The sequence below is a fragment of the Panulirus ornatus genome, chromosome 19, assembly GCF_036320965.1.
Source record: "Panulirus ornatus isolate Po-2019 chromosome 19, ASM3632096v1, whole genome shotgun sequence".
Taxonomy (NCBI): Eukaryota; Metazoa; Arthropoda; class Malacostraca; order Decapoda; family Palinuridae; genus Panulirus; species Panulirus ornatus.
The window spans coordinates 27,088,111-27,114,234 of record NC_092242.1 but is presented as its reverse complement, the minus strand read 5'-3'; the positions used below and the strand labels follow the sequence as shown (position 1 = coordinate 27,114,234).

The 26,124-nt window shown below is 44.8% G+C and overlaps 1 protein-coding gene across 1 annotated transcript in view; it reads right to left on the bottom strand.

Annotated features, from left to right (window-relative positions):
* Positions 1-7,528: 7,528 nt before the first annotated feature.
* The window catches only part of LOC139755470 (high-affinity choline transporter 1-like), a 188,350-nt gene continuing 169,754 nt past the window's right edge, over positions 7,529-26,124 (bottom strand). The window contains exons 11-13 of the mRNA XM_071673806.1: positions 9,807-9,937; positions 7,968-8,142; positions 7,529-7,850 (exon numbers count right to left, since the gene is read on the bottom strand). Of these exons, the coding sequence (XP_071529907.1) occupies positions 7,661-7,850; positions 7,968-8,142; positions 9,807-9,937 (496 nt within the window). The 3' untranslated portion in view covers positions 7,529-7,660. The remainder of the gene's footprint in view (positions 7,851-7,967; positions 8,143-9,806; positions 9,938-26,124) is intronic.

Genomic DNA, 26,124 nt, shown 5'->3' with positions numbered 1-26,124 from the left:
GTGAGAGAGTATCATTAAATTTTAGGGAGAATAAAAAGATGTTCTGGAAGGAGGTAAATAAAGTGCGTAAGACAAGGGAGCAAATGGGAACTTCAGTGAAGGGCGCAAATGGGGAGGTGATAACAAGTAGTGGTGATGTGAGAAGGAGATGGAGTGAGTATTTTGAAGGTTTGTTGAATGTGTTTGATGATAGAGTGGCAGATATAGGGTGTTTTGGTCGAGGTGGTGTGCAAAGTGAGAGGGTTAGGGAAAATGATTTGGTAAACAGAGAAGAGGTAGTGAAAGCTTTGCGGAAGATGAAAGCCGGCAAGGCAGCAGGTTTGGATGGTATTGCAGTGGAATTTATTAAAAAAGGGGGTGACTGTATTGTTGACTGGTTGGTAAGGTTATCTAATGTATGTATGACTCATGGTGAGGTGCCAGAGGATTGGCGGAATGCGTGCATAGTGCCATTGTACAAAGGAAAAGGGGATAAGAGTGAGTGCTCAAATTACAGAGGTATAAGTTTGTTTAGTATTCCTGGTAAATTATATGGGAGGGTATTGATTGAGAGGGTGAAGGCATGTACAGAGCATCAGATTGGGGAAGAGCAGTGTGGTTTCAGAAGTGGTAGGGGATGTGTGGATCAGGTGTTTGCTTTGAAGAATGTATGTGAGAAATACTTAGAAAAGCAAATGGATTTGTATGTAGCATTTATGGATCTGGAGAAGGCATATGATAGAGTTGATAGAGATGCTCTGTGGAAGGTATTAAGAATATATGGTGTGGGAGGAAAGTTGTTAGAAGCAGTGAAAAGTTTTTATCGAGGATGTAAGGCATGTGTACGTGTAGGAAGAGAGGAAAGTGATTGGTTCTCAGTGAATGTAGGTTTGCGGCAGGGGTGTGTGATGTCTCCATGGTTGTTTAATTTGTTTATGGATGGGGTTGTTAGGGAGGTAAATGCAAGAGTTTTGGAAAGAGGGGCAAGTATGAAGTCTGTTGGGGATGAGAGAGCTTGGGAAGTGAGTCAGTTGTTGTTCGCTGACGACACAGCGCTGGTGGCTGATTCATGTGTGAAACTGCAGAAGCTGGTGACTGAGTTTGGTAAAGTGTGTGGAAGAAGAAAGTTAAGAGTAAATGTGAATAAGAGCAAGGTTATTAGGTACAGTAGGGTTGAGGGTCAAGTCAATTGGGAGGTGAGTTTGAATGGAGAAAAACTGGAGGAAGTGAAGTGTTTTAGAAATCTGGGAGTGGATCTGGCAGCGGATGGAACCATGGAAGCGGAAGTGGATCATAGGGTGGGGGAGGGGGCGAAAATTCTGGGGGCCTTGAAGAATGTGTGGAAGTCGAGAACATTATCTCGGAAAGCAAAAATGGGTATGTTTGAAGGAATAGTGGTTCCAACAATGTTGTATGGTTGCGAGGCGTGGGCTATGGATAGAGTTGTGCGCAGGAGGATGGATGTGCTGGAAATGAGATGTTTGAGGACAATGTGTGGTGTGAGGTGGTTTGATCGAGTGAGTAACGTAAGGGTAAGAGAGATGTGTGGAAATAAAAAGAGCGTGGTTGAGAGAGCAGAAGAGGGTGTTTTGAAGTGGTTTGGGCACATGGAGAGAATGAGTGAGGAAAGATTGACCAAGAGGATATATGTGTCGGAGGTGGAGGGAACAAGGAGAAGAGGGAGACCAAATTGGAGGTGGAAAGATGGAGTGAAAAAGATTTTGTGTGATCGGGGCCTGAACATGCAGGAGGGTGAAAGGAGGGCAAGGAACAGAGTGAATTGGAGCGGTGTGGTATACCGGGGCTGACGTGCTGTCAGTGGATTGAATCAAGGCATGTGAAGCGTCTGGGGTAAACCATGGAAAGCTGTGTAGGTATGTATCTTTGCGTGTGTGGACGTATGTATATACATGTGTATGGGGGGGATTGGGCCATTTCTTTCGTCTGTTTCCTTGCGCTACCTCGCAAACGCGGGAGACAGCGACAAAGTATAAAAAAAAAAAAAATATATATATATATATATATATATATATATATATATATATATATATATATATATATATATATATATATATATATATATATATAGTAAAGTTGTTTATGAAAGCGAAATGAGAGGCGTTTGGACGATACTTACAAGGAGGGAGTGCAAATGATTGGGGATTTACAAAAGAAAGCGGCAGGAGGTCAAGAGGAAGGTGCAAGGGCTGAAGAAGAGGGCAAATGAGAGTTGAGGTGTAAAGTATCATTAATCTTTAGGGAGAATATAAAGATGTTTTGGAAGGCGGTAAATAAAGTGCGCAAGACAAGAGAACAAATCTGAACATCAGTGAAGGGTGCAAGGGGGAAGTGATAACAGGTAGTGATGAAGTGAGAACGAGATGGAGTGAATATTTTGAAGGTTTGTTGAATGTGTTTGGTAATTGAGTGGCAGATGTAGGGTGTTTTGGTCAGGGTGGTGTGCGAAGTGAGAGGTTTAGGGAGAATGGTTTGGTTAAGGCAGAACAGGTAGTGAAAGCTTTGCGAAAGACAAAATCCGGCAAGGCGGCGGGTTTGGATGGCATTGCAGTAGAATTTATTAAGAAAGGGGGTGACTGTGTTGTTGATTGCTTGGTAAGGATATCTAATGTAGTGCCTGAGGACTTGAGGAATGCATGCCTAGTGCCATTGTACAAAGGCAAAGGGGATAAAGGTGAGTGTTCAAACTATAGAGGCATAAGTTTGTTGAGTATTTCTAGGAAACTGTAGGGGAGGGTATTGATTGAGAGGGTGAAGGCATGTACAGAGCATCAGATTAGGGAAGAGCATTGTAGTTTCAGAAGTAGTAGAGGATGTGTGGACCAGGTGTTTGCGTTGAAGTATGTGTGTGAGAAACCCATAGAAAAAACAAATGGATTTGTATGTACCATTTATGGATCTGGAGAATGCATATGATAGAGTTGATGAATACGTTTTGTGAAAGGTCTTAAGAGTATATGGTGTGGGAGGTAAGCTGCTAGAAGCAGTGAAAAGTTTTTATCGAGGATGTAGGGCATGTGTACGAGTAGGAAGAGAGGAAAGTGATTGGTTCCTAGTGAAGGTCGGTCTGCGGGAGGGGTGTGTGATGTCTCCATGGTTGTTTGATATGTTTATGGATGGGGTGGTTTGGGAGGTGAATGCTAGAGTTTTGGAGTGAGGGGCCTGTTGACCTGTAGCTTGGTTATCTGTTGGGTTAACCATGAGTAATAGCTATTCTAGTTAGTTAAGGAGTAGGGGAGACAGCAAGAAATGGGGCTCCCTCATCGCTCAACACTCCCCGTAGGAACAGCAGCTGACAGGAAGATTGGAAGACATCCAATGCATGTAGGAAGTAGAACAAACGTTCCTTCAACGCTCTCCCAGCACACCTATGACGCTCCTTCAACAATCCCCCAACACGCCTATGATGCTTCTTCAGCATTCCTCAACACACCTATGACATCCTTCAACACTTCTCCAACGCACCTTTGACGTTCCTTTAATACTTTCCCAACATACCTATAACGCTCCTCCAACACACCCCAACGCACCTATGACGCTCTTTCAACACTCCAAGTATTGAAGACTTCTAATACTCGCCCAACAATTCAAGACCGCCAACATTTCATAATAATTCTCCAACAGTTCTACATTATGTATGTGACATTTCTTCACCACCACTTGCCTTATACCTCTACAATATTCTGGCATTCCTCCGGTGCACTTCTCAGTTGCCACAAAACTCCTTCAACAATTCTGCATGACAACCTTCCTCCAAAACTAACGGTTCAGAAATCTCTGAGATCAATTGCGTCACTCGACGTAGAGTATTTGGCATAGCCCAGATCTGTTATGTTTATCAATAAAGGTGGTGATCAAGAGATGATATGGTGATGTGTTCCTGAGGTAACATGGATAAAGGTCTGAATGTGTGGGTTCGCTAGGTTAGGAAGGCGCTGGCTCACGTCGTCTTCCCTCGAGCCATACCGTGCAGTGGTTGTAGCTTATGTCACAGGTGTATCGGAACACGTTCATAGTTGATTCTGTAATGATGCCATATGTTTTAGCTTTTATAAGGCTCAAGTGGTAAGGAGAGAGAGAGAGAGAGAGAGAGAGAGAGAGAGAGAGAGAGAGAGAGAGAGAGAGAGAGAGAGAGAGAGAGAGAGAGAGAGAGAGAGAGAGAGAGAGAGAGAGAGAGAGAGAGAGAGAGAAAAAAATCGTATTTTCATCGTAGACGTCGCTTGTGAGAAGCATCTTTAATTCTAATATCTAATCTATTATCAATGAAATATATTAGCATACCAAACCGCATTTCATACAGAGTATGAGCCCGGGATGAAATAAGAAAACAGGTAAAATCTTCCATATATTTATTTATTCATATGACATTTCTATATACACACAACTACACCATAGTGCTAATCATATCCAGAAGAACATTACAAATAGTTAACAGTAATAAAAATACTAATATATAAATGTCTATTTAACAGGCGGTTAGATATAGAGACAAGACACTTTAAAATTAAGAAAAATAATATTACCATTGGTAACAATGATTTATTAGCAGAATGCTGCCGTTGGTAATGATGATTTAGCTTTTGGTAATATGGGAAGACTGACTGACCACATCACTATCATTAATGTAGTATCATGGGGAGACTGACTGACCACATCACTACCACTGTTGTAGTATCATGGGGAGACTGACTGACCACAACGTGTGGATAACACTCATATCCTTGCTATTCTTGCTGTAACATGGGAGGCTAATCGTATCGCTGACGGTTTTACTCTTTCATGATTCCGGTTACCGCATATATCAACTAATTGGGCCGTGTGAGGTAACATAAAACGAAAGTATTTATGAGATTTGTTTACTACTTTTATTTCTGTTGTTTGGTCATTTGGTTAATGTATTTGAATATCATCTCCCCTCGTCTAAGCCTTCGAAAGGCTTTGCTCGCTCTCTCGGAGGACCTGTGCAGGACCACTGGTGTCAAGCGTCGGAGAAAGTCGAGAAGTGGTTCTCAGATCTATCGTGGACACAAGGTTCATTCCCGAACACTTGGGACACCTGTACATTCCTCCTTATCCAATGAAAAACAATTAATCATTATTGTCAAATACGTCTCCATGACATGCACTAAAGGCAATCACATACCACGATTGGAAATTGGATTTCTTATATACCTGTTCGCTACTTCCTGCTATAGCGAGGCAGCACCAGCAGCAGAAAAAAGGGATTTCCCGAAACTGGAATTATATTCAGAAACTTAGAACTGGATTTTATGAAGTAAGTTTTTGACTTTTCCATGTCAGTGAATGTGACAGTAGCGAAATGATCGACATCTGTGTTCCCTGTAAGACCAAAGCCTTGAATATCATTGATATTTCAACACAAAGTGGACTTTTACTGCGATTACAAGTAAAACAAAAGAAGTTTTAAAATTGCGTCTGGTGCCTCACGAAACTGCCGTTAAACATTCACTAAACTACAAAATCAGTTACTACTAACTTTCACACTGGAATTCTACAAGAAAGAATACCTTCCCAGGTCATCTTAGAGGAATTACTTGTATAAAATATAACATCTTGGTAAAAGGTAATTCACATGACTGGCACATACTACTTGTAGATAATATAACAAATCTCAATACATAGACGTTCACATCGAGCAACATTTGCATACTAAACCGTTTTGAATTCAGATCACATAAACACCTGTTTCGCAGTACAACTAATCAAGAAAGTATTCGCTCTCAGCATACTCTTAACCCATTATACAAATCCTCTTCAACATCCACCTCTATAGACCCCACCCTGGAACACCCCTACCAGTAAGAACACCTTTCTAAACACACCCACAACTGAGCGCGTAGACATTACTACAAAGTTGATCCCTAATCACTGCAGTTCATAATATCAACACTGTGCTATTATCTCGGGACTGACTATGATAATGTCTTAGATGAGATGCAAAACAAATGGTAACAGTTTCAATCCTGAACACATTTACATTGTTTTGAATGTTCAGCCACAAACAGGAGTCTTGCATTTGCAGATAAAAAGACCAAAAGATATGGCACGCATGATGACTGATTGCGGCCGCGTGTCCCAGCCGCTCGCCGATCGGTAGCAAAAAATCTGATTTTTTCCTTGTTCACATTTCTGTCAATGTCATATTTCATTCCACTTCATATGCATGTCAGTACAGATACAGATACTTCATTTGAAATTATAGAATAGCCATATCAAAATATAGGTTACACGACCAAAAAAATCGTGATGCATTTATTGCATTTGTGCTGAAATTAACTAGTCTATTTTGCTAAAGTTATTTCGACAGCATCCAGAGTTGCTTGTAAGTTAATATGGGCCGAGTCAAAAATTCAAGCCGTCTACTAGCAATGAAAATTTTCAGAACCGTAGATGACGTCACAGAAAGGCAAAAACAAAGGACATTTAGAGCCATTGGTGCGCTCTGAGGTCAACAGAAATTTGCAATCAAGTTCATCGGTAAATTCAACTTTTGTTAGATAGATAGATGAGTGCATTACAACAGACGATGATGATGTGTGATAAATGAAAGAAAATGTCAATAAAGCTATGAAATGCCACTGGGGAATATTAGAGTTTAAACATATATCAGTTCTACTCCAACTCGTACATATTTTCTATAGAAACAGAACACTGACTGTACTTCCATGTTCAGTAATATGTAGCCGGCTGCACTCTCAGATTTCAGCATTCTCTTATAAGCATTTTTTCTTCATTACTCCGAAAAGAGTTGACTACTCCACAACGTTTGTGATGGTTTCCTTAACACATCCTCATTCTCACCGAACTTGAACATTCCTCTGTACAAGTCACTAGTTATGGGAGTGTGGTAGCAAAGGAATCTATTAGAAATACAATTACTAGCTCTTGCTTTGTTACCTACCGAGCTTTTCTTCTGTAATATTAGCATATTATGATAGGCTTTCATAATGTCAGAACCGGTACATTTCCCAGCTCTCGTATGCTGTACTAGGCTTTATTTTCTTGCACATATTATTACACATAGTATCATGATCTTGTCTCTTCGCAGACGTGTTCTGAGCAGACGGACATGGTGCGGCTTAGAAATACCTGATTATGTCTGTAACATGACAGGAAATGCTAAAGAAGCAGCGATATATATATATATATATATATATATATATATATATATATATATATATATATATATATATATATATATATATATATATATATATATATATATATATATATATATATATATATATATATATTCCAAGAAGATAAGCTCTAGCATATTTTCAGATGATATAGATTACATAAAAAGCCCTGGGGAGAGGGGGTTGAGGGGTGGGGTGGGGGGGAATGTGGGTTTTTCATAAATCTTTGAACTTGTTTCTCTTGTTTCCCTCAAGTTAATCTCCTCTCTTGACGCTGGTAGAGGCTTGTAAGCTACACTGGTCATTTACGATGCTTTGTCTTTAAATCATAAGTTAATGCAACATAACGTATTGACTTCAGTGCTCGTGGTAATATCTCAGTATACAGTAAGACATGAGGTGACAGTGTTTGTCAATGGGTGGGATGGGAAATGTCTCTGGGAGCGCATCCCAACCGCTATACATCAGTGGTCTTGACGGTGGAGCAGGAGAGACTGCCTCCCTCACACTATAGGCCCGTTACCGTTCTCCTCAGGCCTGGGCTTGTATAGATTCTTCTCTGCTGCTTTCAGTGGCGATGAGTCCTCCTTACCTGAAGGTAACTGTGCAGTGCGAGTCAAGGTTGAACTGGCAAGTTCCTCTAATTCATCCTTATGTCTCGGCAGCAGGTCAAAGCACCTGCATATGTCATATCTGAAAGCAGACGGCAGTCAGTAAGTGACGTAAGGAATTAGTACTGTTATGTGATGAATATGTGGCATTGCCCCCCTCCCCCCAATTTTGAATCAGTGGACGGCAGTAACTAGTTACCTGGCAGGCAGGACACCGCGTGTGAACAAGGCCTTAGCGATGGCAGAGAAGAGGATGAGGCTGGACAGAGACACCAACATGGCCACTGTCCTGAAGGGGAAGTTCTGCTGGCCCGTCGTCTCATCGAAGAATGGGTAATGAATGGTCGGCGGCACACCGATGTATGGCTCGCCTCCTGCAGTCGAGAAGATCAATGGATTACACTCGAGAATAGATGTCCAATTAGATTATTTTTACACGTCATGAGACAACTATGAGAGACATCACCTTGCACAAACAATGATACATCCATGTGAGGCATCTGTATCTTCTACAAGTAATGAGGCAACTATGAGAGGCATCAGTACCTTGTACAATGAGACAACTATGTGAGGCATCAGTATCTTGTTCAAGTAATGAGACAACAATGAGAGGCATCAGTACTATTATGTAAGATAACAGTTCAGTGATACACGCGACCTTGATCATGATGAGATATATGGGTAACTAACCGTTTACCTGACATTTCTGGGCATCTTTCTACTGCCTCATCTTAATTTGACCTTGACGTAAAATTTTAAAGTGAGTGGAGCAAAATGCCATATCACGTTCATGTATTGGTGCCAGTTCAGGCCTGAAAGATTATAAGAATTTGGTTTTCGATTTCTTGGAAGAAGGAATGACGCCACATCGAAGTGCCATAGATTTATAATGTGTTGTGCTGAGATGACTTAACTTGGCAACTCTTTGACACAGTTGGTTAATTCCTCTGCCCAACAGCGGGAAAGAATGCTATTTTCGGTGTGGCAAGAGAGAGCATCAGAGCACTTGATATTCATGGTGCTAACAGCAGTTGGGACTATTCTGTAGTAACCATCGGCAGTATGCGCACTGCAAGTGGCTTGATTAAATATACTGCGGCTTCTAAGATGCCTCTGTGTATTCTTAGTAATAAGATGGAATTGGAAGCTTACAGACGCAGTGACCAGCTACGCTCTTGTCCGTGAAACTGCGGGTCTCTCAGTCATCAGGTGGCAAGCGTCTGCTACTGGTCGTACACCGGACGTATGTATAATGACACCGAGGAACGAATATATAACGACACCGAGGGAAGTATACAGAACGACACTGAGGAACGAATATATAACAACATCAAGGGAAGTATATCGAACGACACAGGGAAATATGTATTTAAGGACATGTATTTAACACCAAGAGACATATGTATAACAACATGGAGGGATATACATGCAACGAGCAATAGGAGTGAGTGCATTATATGTGTGAATATTTTCAATATCATCCTTAATAGTTGGAGTAATGTGAACTAACGCACTTCCCTTCCTGTCCTTTGGTATTCTCTCTTTCGTCGACACTGTCTTTGGCAATACCATAACCAACCCACGCCTTCATCTCTAAGTACATTTATCTTACTCATTGTCACTCTCATGAGCCCTTCAATTTTTCCAGGGTCTCTAATATCGCTAATATCTCTAAAGTCTATTTACTAAAACAAACGAACAGTACTCAGCTTTTCCAGTGTATAGAGGAGTCATGAGAGGACACAAAGTGGATCTTTTAAGTAAAAAAAAAAAATATCTTCCAACGAGTAGAAACCCGACTATAACTCAACAGCCTATCGCTCCGCTTCCAGAGATGTCGTTTACCTGTAACAGGCTGCCACAGCAAAGTGGACAAACCCATTTCCCCGCAAAGCAATACCATCATCATTGGTTAAAGTTGCCTTTGAAAAATGACATAGGGTGAGTATATAAAGCATGATGACATTATAGCAGTCTTGCAAATCATGGGTTTACAATATCATGTCCTGATGCCCGGGGAGATGTGTGTTGACCTTACCAAGGAGGCGAACCAGGAAGCCCAGACAGAAGGCCACGAAGGAGCCATACGTGTTGACGTATTCCCTGAAGTGTACAACCATCAACAGCTGAGGGAAGAGGATCACGTACACCAGGTCGCCGCACAGCTTGCTGCACAGAAACAGAAAACGGGGTTCGGTCACGTCATGGCAATGGAGTTCAAATATATTACGCAACATACACACACACACACACACACACACACACACACACACACACGTACGAAAAAAAGATTATATCAATATGATTATGATGTTATGAAGATTTAAGGAATGGAGGTATGAGGTCACACATTTTCAACTATTTGTACAATTTTGAGAAAAATAGTTGAGTTTCAGATATCCTAAGGAGGAAGTAGGAAAATGTGGAAGGCAAATGCGAGGAAAATATTTAGCAAATACGAAGCTTCTAATCACGAAATCATAACTAAACAATATTGATTAATGAGGAAAAAAATTTACAATATCCAGGACATACTAATTCTATAAAACATGGCAATAATACAGTTACCAGTGACTGATGACAAAAAAAAAAAGAATCCTTACTTCCTAAGTAATACATAACTAGATCAATATATCAAAATGTTAGATAACGAATCCCCCAAGTCAATACACCGTAGCAAATGATTGCACTTGACTGTGACTTTAACGTATTCTTTCGCTTCAAATATCAACCAAGACGGCCATCGATGTGCAGTTTAGCTCAATAAACAAGAGGAAAACAAAAAGAATTGGTTATAATTAACAACAGATTACGCCTTCTCGAGGGGCAGGGTGGCAAGTTCCCTCCCTGGCTAGAGTCAGCTGATAATAATAACCGTGCAACTCCTGCTGGCACACGGTACTACTGCTCTACCGTCATGACCCGGCAGACTGAAGCAAGTCTACTTTATAATGTGGTAGATATCCTGACCTATGGTACCGCCCTGGGCTTTGAGTGTGTGTGTGTGTGTGTGTGTGTGTGTGTGTGTGTGTGTGTGTGTGTGTGTGTATGTGTGATACAGGTGACTGTGTCACATCAACACCTGATCACTAAGCAACTGTTACTCTGCTTCACATTCTCAGACATAACACATCCTGCAGAAAGTTACTGTTTCACAAAGTCATTCTCTTCATTACAAATCCGTTCTCTCTCAGCTCCTGACTGATCTTTCCAAGCTGCTCTTTGAACTTTCTCAGCTGCTGACTGATCTTTCCTAGCTACTGTCTGCTCTTTCTCAGCTACTGACTGATCTTTCCTAGCTGCAGTCTGTGTCTTTCTCAGCTTCTGACTGATCTTTCCTGGCTGCTGTCTGATCTTTCTCAGCTACTGACTGATCTTTCCTAACTGCAGTCTGTGTCTTTCTCAGCTTCTGACTGATCTTTCCTGGCTACTGTCTGCTCTTTCTCAGCTACTGACTGATCTTTCCTAGCTACTGTCTGCTCTTTCTCAGCTACTGACTGATCTTTCCTAGCTGCAGTCTGTGTCTTTCTCAGCTTCTGACTGATCTTTCCTGGCTGCTGTCTGATCTTTCTCAGCTACTGACTGATCTTTCCTAACTGCAGTCTGTGTCTTTCTCAGCTTCTGACTGATCTTTCCTAGCTGCAGTCTGTGTCTTTCTCAGCTTCTGACTGAACTTTCCTAGCTGCTGTCTGATCTTTCTCAGCTTCTGACTGATCTTTCCTAGCTGCGGTCTGTGTCTTTCTTAGCTCCTATCTAAATATTTCTAGTTTCCTAACTGATCGTTTTTAGCACCAGTCTAAATTTTTCTCAGCTCCTGATCTTTCTCGGTATTCACCTGACCTTTCTTAGTTCCTACCTGAACTTTCATGACTCTTATCTCATCGTTCTTAAGTCACATTTGGCCTTTCTCACCTCTTATCCGATCTTTCTCAGCGCCCACTCAAATCCTTCCTGGCTCCTTTCTCATTCTTCTCAGCTCCTGTCTGGTCTTTTTGTGCCCCTGTCTGATCTTTCTTAGCTTCTGTCTCATCTGTCTCATCTTTATCAGATGCTGCCTGATCTTTCTCAGCTCCTATGTGATCTTTCTCAGCTCCTAAATGATCTTTCTCAGCTCCCATCAGGATTCTTCTCAGCCCTACCTGATCTTTCCCATCTCTTATCCGATCTTATCTCTTATCCGATATTTCTTAGTTCCTATTTGATCTTTCTCAGCCCCTAAATGATCTTTCTCATTTCCAGCTCATCATTCTCATCTGCAATTTGATCTTTCTCAGGTACTATCTGATCTTCCCCAGCTCCTATCTAATCTTTTGCAGGTTCAATCTGACCCTTCTCAGTTCCTATCTCACCTCTCGTCTGATCTTTCTCAGCTGCAAAATTATCTTTCTCAGCTCCTATGTGATCTTTCTCAAAATCTATCTGATCCTTCTTTGCGACATTCTCATCTTTCTTGGTTCTTATCTGATCTTTTCCAGCTCCCTTTTGATCTTCCTTAGCTCCTTCCTCATCTTTCCCAGGCACATTCTGATCTTTCTCAGTTCCATTCTGATCTTTTTCAGCTTCTCTCTGATCTTTCTCAGCACGTCTGATCTTTCTTAGCTCCTATTTGATTCTTCTCAGCTCTTGTCGGATCTTTTTCAGTCACGGGTCTTTCTCACTTCCTATCTTACCTTTCTCAGCTCCTATATGATCTTTTTCAGCTCCTCTCTGATCTCTTTTAGGTTCTATCTAATCTTTCTAACCCCTCACTGCTCTTTCTCAGCTAGTCTCATTTTTCGTTGCTCCTATCTTTTTTGATATTGTCATCTTCTATACGATTCTTCTCAGCTCTTTGATCTTTATTCGAAGATCCTATCTAATCTCTCTCAGTTCATATCTTCTTTTTCTCACCTTTACCTGATCTTTCTTAGCTATTGATAAATATTTCTCAGCTTCTCTCTAATCTTTCTCAGCTCTTATCAGATTTTTCTCAACTAATTGATTTTCCTCAGTTCCTATCTCATCTTTCTGGGCTCTTATTTGATCTTTCTCAGCTCCAACCTGATTTTTCTGACCTATTTGATCTTTCTGAGCCTTATCTGATTATTCTCAGTTCCTATCAGATCTTTCTCATCTGATGGATCTTTCTCAGTTCCTATATCATCAATTTTTAGCTAAAATCTGGTCTTTCTTAGCTGCTATTTGATCTTTCTCAGCTTCCATCATATCTTGCTGAAGATCATTCTTATCTTACTAAGCCCATTTCTTATCTTTCTCACCTCCTATCAGATCTTTCTCAGCTCTTATCTGATCTTTAACCAATTCTCTCTCATCTATTTCAGCTAATATGTGACATTTCTCAGTTTTTATGAGATATTACTCAGCTTCTATACGATTATCTCAACTATCTGATATTTCGCAGTTAATACCAGATCTTTCTCAGCTTCTGTCTAATCTTATTCTGGTCCTTTTTGAGCGATCTTATCTCTTACCTGATCTTTCTCAGCTCCTACCAGGTCTCTCTCTACTACTATAAGATCTTTCTCAGCTCTTATCAGATTTTTCAGAACTCCGTTCAGATCTTCCTCAGTTTCTACCTGATCTCTTTCAGCTCCTATATCATCTCATTCATTTCTATCTCATTTTTCTCATCTTCTGTCTGTTCTTTTTTCAGCTCTTATCTGATGTTTCTCAGTTTTTATCTAATTTTTCTCAAATCCTATTTCTCAGCCCCTATCTCATCTCTCCCAGTTCCAGTCACATCTTTCTCAGCTACTATCTGATCTTTCTGGGCTCTTGTTATACCTTTCTCAGCTCCCATCTCATATCTATTGGCTCTCATCTGCTCTTTCTCAGCTCCTATTCTATCTTTCACAGCTCCTATATAATCTTTCTCAACTCCTGTCTGAGCTTTCTCAGCACTTATCTGATATTTCTTATGTGATATTTCTCAACTCATCTAATCTTTCTCAGCCCTTATATAATCGTATTCGGTTACTGTCTGCTCTTTCTCAGCTCATACTTGATCATTCTCAGCCTCTATGAAATCCGTCTCAGCACCAAACAGATTTTTCTTAGCTCCTATCTACTCTTTCTCAGATCCTTCTCATCTTTCTCAGCTCCTATCCCAGTTTTTCAGCTCCTGTGAGATCTTTCTCTGTCCCTACTAGATATTTCTCAACCAGTGTCTCATCTCTCTCAGCTCCAATCAAATCTTTCGCAGCTCCTGGCTGATCTTTCTCAGCTCCTATCTGATATTTCTCAGCTCCTATCTGATATTTCTCAGCTCCTATCTGATTTTTCTTAGCTCGTAATTAGTATGCCTGAACTTCTATCTGATTTTTCTCGGCTCTTATCAGATCTTTCGCAGCTCATACGATCTTTTTCAGCTCCAATCAGATCTTATTCAGATCCTATTTCATTTTTCTCAGCTCCTATCAGATCTTCCTTGGCTCATTTATAATCTTTTTCAGCCCTTGTCTCGCTTTCTGAGCTTCAGTCAGATCTTACGAGCCTAATATGTGATATTTTTCAGCTCCTATCAGATCTTTCTTAGCTCCTATCTGGTCTTTCTCAGATTATGTCTCATCTTTCTCTGCTGCTATCTCAGTTTTGTCATTCTCAGGAGCTATCTGATTTTTCTCAGGTCCTATATCATCTCAATCAACTCCTGCCTGATATTTCTTAGCCTGCATCTCATTTTTCTCAGCTTCAATCAGATCTCATTCAACTCCTATTTCTTCTTTCTCAGCTGCTATCTAACATTTTTAGGTCCTATCTGAATTTCCTTAACTCCAACGTAATCTTTCTCACCTCCTATCTGATTTTTTTCTATTCCTAATGATCTTTCGCGCTCATATCTAATCTTTCTCAGCTTCAGTCAGATCTTATTCTACTCTTGTCTCATCTTTCTCAGCTCATATCTAACATTTCTCAGATCCTATCTGATTTTTCTTAGCTCCTAATTAATCTTTCTTAGCTCCTGTCTGATGTTTCTCCGCTCCTATCAGATTTTTCGCGGCTCTTTCTGTTCTTTCTCAGCTCCAATCAGATTTTCTTCGTCTCCTATTTCATCTACCTCGACTCCTATCAGCTCTCCCTCAGCTCATACCTAATCTTTCGTAGCACTTTCCTAGTCTTTCTCAGCTCCATTCAGATCTTATTCGTCTCCTATCAGATCTTTCTAAGCTCATCTCGGAGTTTTATCAGCTCCTATCTTACTCTCTTGGTTCCCACTGCATCCTCTTCCCTCCTGTATACCGACTAATGCTATCTTCATTGTTGTCTAAACATTCGTGCCTCTTAATGTAAGTGATTAATGTGAGGATTAACATACAGGACCGATCAATGAATGGGTCATGATCTTCAGTGTTTCAAACACCGACCAGCAAGAATGTGTATCAGCCACGGCGCTCTGGATGCCGGAAAAGGCGTAAATTATGAGATTAAAGTAATTCAAGTTACGCATTTGCAAAACTATATCTAAGTGAAAGTCTTGGTGGGGCGTGGTAGCATTGGTGGCACCACAGGACTGGTGGTGGGGCGTGGTAGCATTGGTGGCACCACAGGACTGGTGGTGGGGCGTGGTAGCATTGGTGGCACCACAGGACTGGTGGTGGGGCGTGGTAGCATTGGTGGCACCACAGGACTGGTGGTGGGGCGTGGTAGCATTGGTGGCACCACAGGACTGGTGGTGGGGCGTGGTAGCATTGGTGGCACCACAGGACTGGTGGTGGGGCGTGGTAGCATTGGTGGCACCACAGGACTGGTGGTGGGGCGTGGTAGCATTGGTGGCACCACAGGACTGGTGGTGGGGCGTGGTAGCATTGGTGGCACCACAGGACTGGTGGTGGGGCGTGGTAGCATTGGTGGCACCACAGGACTGGTGGTGGGGCGTGGTAGCATTGGTGGCACCACAGGACTGGTGGTGGGGCGTGGTAGCATTGGTGGCACCACAGGACTGGTGGTGGGGCGTGGTAGCATTGGTGGCACCACAGGACTGGTGGTGGGGCGTGGTAGCATTGGTGGCACCACAGGACTGGTGGTGGGGCGTGGTAGCATTGGTGGCACCACAGGACTGGTGGTGGGGCGTGGTAGCATTGGTGGCACCACAGGACTGGTGGTGGGGCGTGGTAGCATTGGTGGCACCACAGGACTGGTGGTGGGGCGTGGTAGCATTGGTGGCACCACAGGACTGGTGGTGGGGCGTGGTAGCATTGGTGGCACCACAGGACTGGTGGTGGGGCGTGGTAGCATTGGTGGCACCACAGGACTGGTGGTGGGGCGTGGTAGCATTGGTGGCACCACAGGACTGGTGGTGGGGCGTGGTAGCATTGGTGGCACCACAGGACTGGTGGTGGGGCGTGGTAGCATTGGTGGCACCACAGGACTGGTGGTGGGGCGTGGTAGCATTGGTGGCACCACAGGACTGGTGGTGGGGCGTGGTAGCATTGGTGGCACCACAGGACTGGTGGTGGGGCGTGGTAGCATTGGTGGCACCACAGGACTGGTGGTGGGGCGTGGTAGCATTGGTGGCACCACAGGACTGGTGGTGGGGCGTGGTAGCATTGGTGGCACCACAGGACTGGTGGTGGGGCGTGGTAGCATTGGTGGCACCACAGGACTGGTGGTGGGGCGTGGTAGCATTGGTGGCACCACAGGACTGGTGGTGGGGCGTGGTAGCATTGGTGGCACCACAGGACTGGTGGTGGGGCGTGGTAGCATTGGTGGCACCACAGGACTGGTGGTGGGGCGTGGTAGCATTGGTGGCACCACAGGACTGGTGGTGGGGCGTGGTAGCATTGGTGGCACCACAGGACTGGTGGTGGGGCGTGGTAGCATTGGTGGCACCACAGGACTGGTGGTGGGGCGTGGTAGCATTGGTGGCACCACAGGACTGGTGGTGGGGCGTGGTAGCATTGGTGGCACCACAGGACTGGTGGTGGGGCGTGGTAGCATTGGTGGCACCACAGGACTGGTGGTGGGGCGTGGTAGCATTGGTGGCACCACAGGACTGGTGGTGGGGCGTGGTAGCATTGGTGGCACCACAGGACTGGTGGTGGGGCGTGGTAGCATTGGTGGCACCACAGGACTGGTGGTGGGGCGTGGTAGCATTGGTGGCACCACAGGACTGGTGGTGGGGCGTGGTAGCATTGGTGGCACCACAGGACTGGTGGTGGGGCGTGGTAGCATTGGTGGCACCACAGGACTGGTGGTGGGGCGTGGTAGCATTGGTGGCACCACAGGACTGGTGGTGGGGCGTGGTAGCATTGGTGGCACCACAGGACTGGTGGTGGGGCGTGGTAGCATTGGTGGCACCACAGGACTGGTGGTGGGGCGTGGTAGCATTGGTGGCACCACAGGACTGGTGGTGGGGCGTGGTAGCATTGGTGGCACCACAGGACTGGTGGTGGGGCGTGGTAGCATTGGTGGCACCACAGGACTGGTGGTGGGGCGTGGTAGCATTGGTGGCACCACAGGACTGGTGGTGGGGCGTGGTAGCATTGGTGGCACCACAGGACTGGTGGTGGGGCGTGGTAGCATTGGTGGCACCACAGGACTGGTGGTGGGGCGTGGTAGCATTGGTGGCACCACAGGACTGGTGGTGGGGCGTGGTAGCATTGGTGGCACCACAGGACTGGTGGTGGGGCGTGGTAGCATTGGTGGCACCACAGGACTGGTGGTGGGGCGTGGTAGCATTGGTGGCACCACAGGACTGGTGGTGGGGCGTGGTAGCATTGGTGGCACCACAGGACTGGTGGTGGGGCGTGGTAGCATTGGTGGCACCACAGGACTGGTGGTGGGGCGTGGTAGCATTGGTGGCACCACAGGACTGGTGGTGGGGCGTGGTAGCATTGGTGGCACCACAGGACTGGTGGTGGGGCGTGGTAGCATTGGTGGCACCACAGGACTGGTGGTGGGGCGTGGTAGCATTGGTGGCACCACAGGACTGGTGGTGGGGCGTGGTAGCATTGGTGGCACCACAGGACTGGTGGTGGGGCGTGGTAGCATTGGTGGCACCACAGGACTGGTGGTGGGGCGTGGTAGCATTGGTGGCACCACAGGACTGGTGGTGGGGCGTGGTAGCATTGGTGGCACCACAGGACTGGTGGTGGGGCGTGGTAGCATTGGTGGCACCACAGGACTGGTGGTGGGGCGTGGTAGCATTGGTGGCACCACAGGACTGGTGGTGGGGCGTGGTAGCATTGGTGGCACCACAGGACTGGTGGTGGGGCGTGGTAGCATTGGTGGCACCACAGGACTGGTGGTGGGGCGTGGTAGCATTGGTGGCACCACAGGACTGGTGGTGGGGCGTGGTAGCATTGGTGGCACCACAGGACTGGTGGTGGGGCGTGGTAGCATTGGTGGCACCACAGGACTGGTGGTGGGGCGTGGTAGCATTGGTGGCACCACAGGACTGGTGGTGGGGCGTGGTAGCATTGGTGGCACCACAGGACTGGTGGTGGGGCGTGGTAGCATTGGTGGCACCACAGGACTGGTGGTGGGGCGTGGTAGCATTGGTGGCACCACAGGACTGGTGGTGGGGCGTGGTAGCATTGGTGGCACCACAGGACTGGTGGTGGGGCGTGGTAGCATTGGTGGCACCACAGGACTGGTGGTGGGGCGTGGTAGCATTGGTGGCACCACAGGACTGGTGGTGGGGCGTGGTAGCATTGGTGGCACCACAGGACTGGTGGTGGGGCGTGGTAGCATTGGTGGCACCACAGGACTGGTGGTGGGGCGTGGTAGCATTGGTGGCACCACAGGACTGGTGGTGGGGCGTGGTAGCATTGGTGGCACCACAGGACTGGTGGTGGGGCGTGGTAGCATTGGTGGCACCACAGGACTGGTGGTGGGGCGTGGTAGCATTGGTGGCACCACAGGACTGGTGGTGGGGCGTGGTAGCATTGGTGGCACCACAGGACTGGTGGTGGGGCGTGGTAGCATTGGTGGCACCACAGGACTGGTGGTGGGGCGTGGTAGCATTGGTGGCACCACAGGACTGGTGGTGGGGCGTGGTAGCATTGGTGGCACCACAGGACTGGTGGTGGGGCGTGGTAGCATTGGTGGCACCACAGGACTGGTGGTGGGGCGTGGTAGCATTGGTGGCACCACAGGACTGGTGGTGGGGCGTGGTAGCATTGGTGGCACCACAGGACTGGTGGTGGGGCGTGGTAGCATTGGTGGCACCACAGGACTGGTGGTGGGGCGTGGTAGCATTGGTGGCACCACAGGACTGGTGGTGGGGCGTGGTAGCATTGGTGGCACCACAGGACTGGTGGTGGGGCGTGGTAGCATTGGTGGCACCACAGGACTGGTGGTGGGGCGTGGTAGCATTGGTGGCACCACAGGACTGGTGGTGGGGCGTGGTAGCATTGGTGGCACCACAGGACTGGTGGTGGGGCGTGGTAGCATTGGTGGCACCACAGGACTGGTGGTGGGGCGTGGTAGCATTGGTGGCACCACAGGACTGGTGGTGGGGCGTGGTAGCATTGGTGGCACCACAGGACTGGTGGTGGGGCGTGGTAGCATTGGTGGCACCACAGGACTGGTGTGGGGCGTGGTAGCATTGGTGGCACCACAGGACTGGTGGTGGGGCGTGGTAGCATTGGTGGCACCACAGGACTGGTGGTGGGGCGTGGTAGCATTGGTAACACCACAAGACTGGTGGAGGGCGTGGCAACATTAGAGGAACCATATGATTTATACCTCTGTAATTCACCCTTGTCTCCCCTTTCCTTTATCTAAGACAGCTATGCATGTACTCCGCTACCATTTGTGTGGGAGCTGGGATGTAACTAATGGAAACTAGGCTATGGAGCCCATATCAAAGAAATTACGATTCTACTACTAGTAAACGAATACCCTTCGTCTCACGTCCGTGAGCAAACGGGTCTCCGTGAGTCAATTCCCGTCGAATTCTCATGAAACATTAGCCAACAATTTTAATGAACTTACTGTCCCATGTGGAGGTATATGGACACGAGTATGATGCTGTCAGGAGGGCATAATGTTTGCAATAAAAGTGTACGCTCATTCCTCTATCTGTATTCGTGTTCATATACCTCCACGTGTGAGAGTAAGTTCGGTAAAACTGTCAGTTACTAGTTCATGTGAACCTAAAGGAAATGGAACCATGAAAACCACATTGGTCACAGGTGCGACACGGATATGAGATGAAGAGTATTCGACTACTAGTAACTGAATAGTCATTTGTTTATTATGGGCTTCATAGCCTAGTTTTGCATCCACAGCTCCCACACAAATGAGCGCAGTTCGGATCCTGTTGTCTGGAGGGCATTATGATGTATATATATATATATATATATATATATATGCGTAAATAGCGCATATGAACGCGCACTACCGTATAACATACTAACCTCCAACAGTCAGGATCGAACCCGGGCCCCCTGCGTAGGAGACGGGAGCATTACGGCTAGGCTATGATTATAGCCTAGCCGTAATGCTCCCGCCTTCACGCAGGGGGCCAGGGTCGATCCTGGTTGTTGGAGGTTAGATCGATATATATATATATATATATATATATATATATATATATATATATATATATATATATATATATATATATATATATATTCTTTCTTTTTTTCATACTATTCGTCATTTCCCGCGTTAGCGAGGTAGCGTTAAGAACAGAGGACTGGGCCTTTGAGGGAATATCCTCACCTGGCCCCCTTCTCTGTTCCTTCTTTTGGAAAAGAAAAAGAAAAAAAAAAACGAGAGGGAAGGATTTCCAGCCCTCCCGCTCCCTTCCCTTTTAGTCGCCTTCTACGACACGCAGGGAATACGTGGGAAGTATTCTTTCTCCCCTATCCCCAGGGATAGTATATATATATATATATATATATATATATATATATATATATATATATATATATATATATATATATATATATATATATATATATATATATATATATATATATATACACACACTTCCCACGCATTCCCCACGTGTCGCAGAAGGCGAATGAATGAGACGTGAACGGGGGGTAGAAACCCTCCCTCCTTGTATGTATTTTAACGTCTAAAAGGGGAAATAGAAGAATGAGTCATGCGGGGAGTGCTTATCCTCCTCGAAGTCAGATTGGGGTGTCTAAATGTGTGCGGATGTAACCAAGATGAGAACAATGGAGAGATAGGTAGTATGTTTGAGGAAAGGAACCTGGATGTTTTGGTTCTGAGTGAAACAAAGTTCAAGGGTAAAGAGGAAGAGTGGTTTGGGAATGTTTTGAGAGAAAAGTCAGGGATTGGTGAGAGGACAAGAGCAAAGGAAGGAGTAGCACTACTCCTGAAGCAGGACTTGTGGGAGTATGTGATAGAGTGTAAGAAAGTAAACTCTAGATTGATATCGGTAAAACTGAAAGCGGATGGAGAAAGATGGGTGATTATTGGTGCATATGCACCTGGTCATGAGAAGAAAGATTATGAGAGGCAAATGTTTTGGGAGCAGCTGAGTGAGTGTGTTAGCAGCTTTGATGCACGAGACCAAGTTATAGTGATGGGTGATTTGAATGCAAAGGTGAGAAATGTGGCAGTTGAGGGTATAATTGGTATACATGGGCTGTTCAGTATTGTAAATGGAAATGATGAAGAGTTTGTCGATTTGTGTGCTGAAAAAGGACTAGTGATTGGGTATACCTGGTTTGAAAAGAGAGATATACATAAGTATACACATGTAAGTAGGAGAGATGGCCAGAGAGCGTTATTGGATTACGTGTTGATTGATAGGCGCGTGAAAGAGACTTTTGGATGTTAATGTCTTGAAAGGTGCAACTGGAGGGATGTCTGCTCATCATCTTGTGGAGGCGAAGGTGAAGATATGAAGACGTTTTCGGAAAAGAAGAGTGAACGTTGGGGTGAAGAGAGTGGTGAGAGTAAGTGAGCTTGGAAAGGAGACTTGTGTGAGGAAGTACCAGGAGAGATTGAGTGCAGAGTGGAAAAAGGTGAGAGCAAAGGACGTTAGGGGAGTGGGGGAGGAATGGGATGTATTTAGGGAAGCGGTGATGGCTTGCTCAAAAGATGCCTGTGGCATGAGGAAGGTGGGAGGTAGGCAGATTAGAAAGGGGAGTGAGTGGTGGGATGAAGAAATAAGATTATTAGTGAAAGAGAAGATAGAGGCGTTTGGACGATTTTTGCAGGAAAATAGTGCGAATGACTGGGAGATGTATAAAAGAAAGAGGCAAGGGGGCAATGAGAGTTGGGGTGAGAAAGTATCATTAAATTTTAGGGAGAATGAAAAGATGTTTTGCAAGAAGGTAAATAAAGTAAGTAAGACAAGAGAACAATGAGAACATCAGTGAAGGAGGCTAATGGGGAGGAAATAACAAGTAGTGGTAAAGTTAGAAGGAAGTTGAGTGAGTATTTTGAAGGTTTGTTGAATGTGTCTGATGATAGAGTGGCAGATATGGGGTGTTTTGGTCGAGGTGGTGTGCAAAGTGAGAGGGTCAAGGAAAATGGTTTGGTAAACAGAGAAGAGGTAGTGAAACTTTGCGGAAGATGAAAACCGGCAAGGCGGCGGGTTTGGATGTTATTGCAGAGGAATTTATTTAAAAGGGGGTGACTGTGTTGTTGACTGGCTGGTAAGGATATTCAGTGTATGTCTGGTTCATGGTGAAGTGCCTGAGGATTGGCGGAATGCATGCATAGCGCCATTGTACAAAGGCAAAGGGGATAAAGGTGAGTGTTCAAATTACGGAAGTATAAGTTTGAGTATTCCTGGGAGGGTATTGATTAAGAGGGTAAAAGCATGTACAGAGCAGCAGATTGGGGAAAAGCAGTGTGGTTTCAAAAGTGGTAGAGAATGTGTGGATCAGGTGTTTGCTTTGAAGAATGTATGTGAGAAATACTTAGAAAAACAGATGTATTTGTATGTAGCATTTATGGATCTGAAGATGGCATATGATAGAGTTGATAGAGATGCTCTATGGAAGGTATTAAGAGCATATGGTGTTGGAGGTAAGTTGCTAGAAGCAGTGAAAAGTTTTGCTCAAGTATGTAAGGCAAGTGTACGAGTAGGAAGAGAGGAAAGTGATTGGCTCCAATGAATGTCGGTTTGCGGCAGGGGTGCTTGATGTCTCCACTGTTGTTTAATTTGTTTATGGATGGGGTTGTTAGGGAGGTGAATGCAAGAGTTTTGGAGAGAGGGGCAAGTATGCAGTCTGTTGTGGATGAGAGGGCTTGGGAAGTGAGTCAGTTGTTCGCTGATGATACATCGTGGTGGCTAATTCGGGTAAGAAACTGCAGAAGTTGGTGACTGAGTTTGGCAAGGTTTGTGAAAGAAGAAAGCTGAGTGTAAATGTGAATAAGAGCAAGGTTATTAAGTTCAGTATGATTGAGGAACAGGTAAATTGGGAGGTAAGTTTGAATGGAGAAAAACTGGAGGAAGTGAGGTGTTTTAGGTATCTGGGAGTGGATTTAGCAGCGGATGGAACCATGGAAGCGAAAGTGAGCCACAGTTTAGGGGAGGGGGAGATGGTTCCGGGAATGTTGAAAAATGTATGGAAGGCGAGAGGGTTATCTCGGAGAGCAAAAAATGGGTATGTTTGAAGCAATAGTGTCTCCAACAATGTTATATGGTTGCTAGGCATGGGCTATAGATAGGGTTGTGCGGAGGAAAGTGGATGTATTGGAAATGAGATGTTTGAGGACAAAATGTGGTGTGAGGTGGTTTGATCGAGTAAGTAATGAAAGGGTAAGAGATGTGTGGTAATAAAAAGAGTGTGGTTGAGAGAGCAGAAGAGGGTGTATTGAAATGGTTTGATCACATGGAGAGAAGGAGTGAGGAAAGATTGACAAAGAGGATATATGTGTCAGAGATGGAGGGAACGAGGAGAAGTGGGAGACCAAATTGGAGGTGAAAGGATGGAGTGAAAAAGATTTTGAGCGATTGGGGCCTGAACACACAGGAGGGTGAAAGGCGTGCAAAGAATAGAATCAACTGGAACGATGTGGTATACCGGGGTCGACGTTCTGTCAGTGGATCGAACCAGGGCATGTGAAGCGTCTGGGGTAAACCATAGAAAGTTTTGTGGGGCCTAGAAGTGGAAAAGGAGCTCTGGTTTCGGTGCATTACACATGCCAGCTAGAGACTGAGTGTGAACGAATGAGGCCTTTGTTGTCTTTTTCTAGCACTACCTCGCACGCGCGGGGGAACTGGGGTGCCATTTCATGTGTGTCGGGCTGGCGACGGAATGGATAAATGCAGCAAGTATGAATAAGTACATGTTTACGTTTATATATATATATATATATATATATATATATATATATATATATATATATATATATATATATATATATATATATATATATATATACCTGTGTATGTATATGTATGTATACGTTGAAATGTACAGGTATGTATAGATGCGTGTGTGGGCGTTTATGTATATACATGTGTATGTGGATGGGTTCGGCCATTCTTTCGTCCGTTTCCTTGCGCTGCCTCGCTGACGCGGGAGACAGAGACTAAGTATAATAAATGATATATATATATATATATATATATATATATATATATATATATATATATATATATATATATATATATATATATATATATATATAAACTCGCTGGTACAGCCTCGCGAAGGTGGCTTTTCATTCGCGGTGTAATTGTTAAATGGTTAGATAACTGTTGACCGAGATTGATATTGATTTTGAAGTCTTAACTTTCTCACCAGCGGCTCTGGTATGGTTGGTATTGTGAGTCGTACCTGTTGTTGTTGCTATGCGTTGCAGAGGTGAAGAGGAGACACTAAATGTGTTCATGGCTTCGGTATGGTGAAGTCTGCTTCTGCAGTGGGCGCGAAGCATGACTCCTACCGTAACTTACTGCATGAAGAAAGTTAGAACTTTCCGATTCGATATTGTTAATAGAGTAATTCATCGAGCTGCTACCTCAACATCACATACTGTTCTACTAGGAAGGTCTGTAAGGTTTGTGGGCGATGGACTAGTTGAGCCCGGAAGGTGGACCTGCGAGAAGGCCCTGTTCATTTGGTTCCACGACCAGTACCGAGACAACTTCATGTTGTCGTCTCCCGACTTAGGCCAAACAACATATATTTATAGGAGATTATATCTCTCCAGTTGAAAATGATCAGACCAAACGTAAACTTTGCCTAGAAAGCTACTCGATCACCCAGCAACACTATTTACTTGACAGTTGTCAGATAAGGGACCCGTTCAGAGATGATTCTCACCGAACATTACGAGGTCTGTGTAAACGTTTCAGCCACAACAATGTTTTACCTCGGATACATGAAAAGTATCATGACTGTTCTTACAAGTAGTCAAGTTATCGTTGTTCAAATCATGTAAACAATTTCATCTGCCATTTCCGTTACTGAATAATTCATTCAATGCTGCTCAATCTTTGTTCAAATTTTCTTCAGTGTGTAACTTGTAATTCAATCTCTGAGGCCCACTAGTCCCTGAACCTTTAGTGCGCTCTTTATTCTCCTTTACGGCAGCGCCCACAGGATGGGGAGGAGAGCACGATGAATTAGACGCTCTTCCAGCTCTAATCCAGTCGCCTACCCAGCTGCTCGGTACGCACAGTGGTCTGGAGTTTGAGATCATCTTTGGTGTTCCAGATGTTAAATGAAATTCTTGAAATTTCTGCTCGCGGTCTGAATGATCATTGAATCTAGTCAGTGGATGAGGAGCTGATTAAGATGCCAGATGAGGAATGATTACCATCTGCTGTTATAGATTAATCCGCAGGGTTTCCAGAAATAAGGAATTCTACGAATAAAAACCTGAATTTTTTTTTTCGAAATGAAATGAATAAAAAGAATTGACAACTGTTGATTTTCCAAGTGAATTGCCACCAGTACCTGGAAGGTCCAACAGACTACCTGTATCTGGGAGGTTCAGCAGACCAGTACGTGCAAGGCCCAGCATGCTACCAGTATCTTCTAGGTCCAGTATGCTTACAGTACCTGAGAGGCTCTACCAGGGAGGTCCAGCATGCTACCAGGACCTCAGAGGACCAGCATGCCACCAGTACCTGGGATATCCAGCATGCCACCAGTACCTGTGATATCCAGCATGCCACCAGTACCTGGGATATCCAGCATGCCACCAGTACCTGGGATGTCAGACATGCCACTAGTACCTGCGAGGTGTAGCAGGCTACCAGTACCTGTGAGGTGCAGTTGGATACCAGTACTTGGGAGGTCCAGTATGTTACCAGTACCTGGTAGGTTCATGGACCTTGATGGGCTACCAGTCTCTCTCCCACTCTGAGAAAAATCGTCATTAAAGTGATCAACCGAAAAGGATAAGAAATCATAAGGTGTGTGGCACTGATGTTGAGAGAGAGAGAGAGAGAGAGAGAGAGAGAG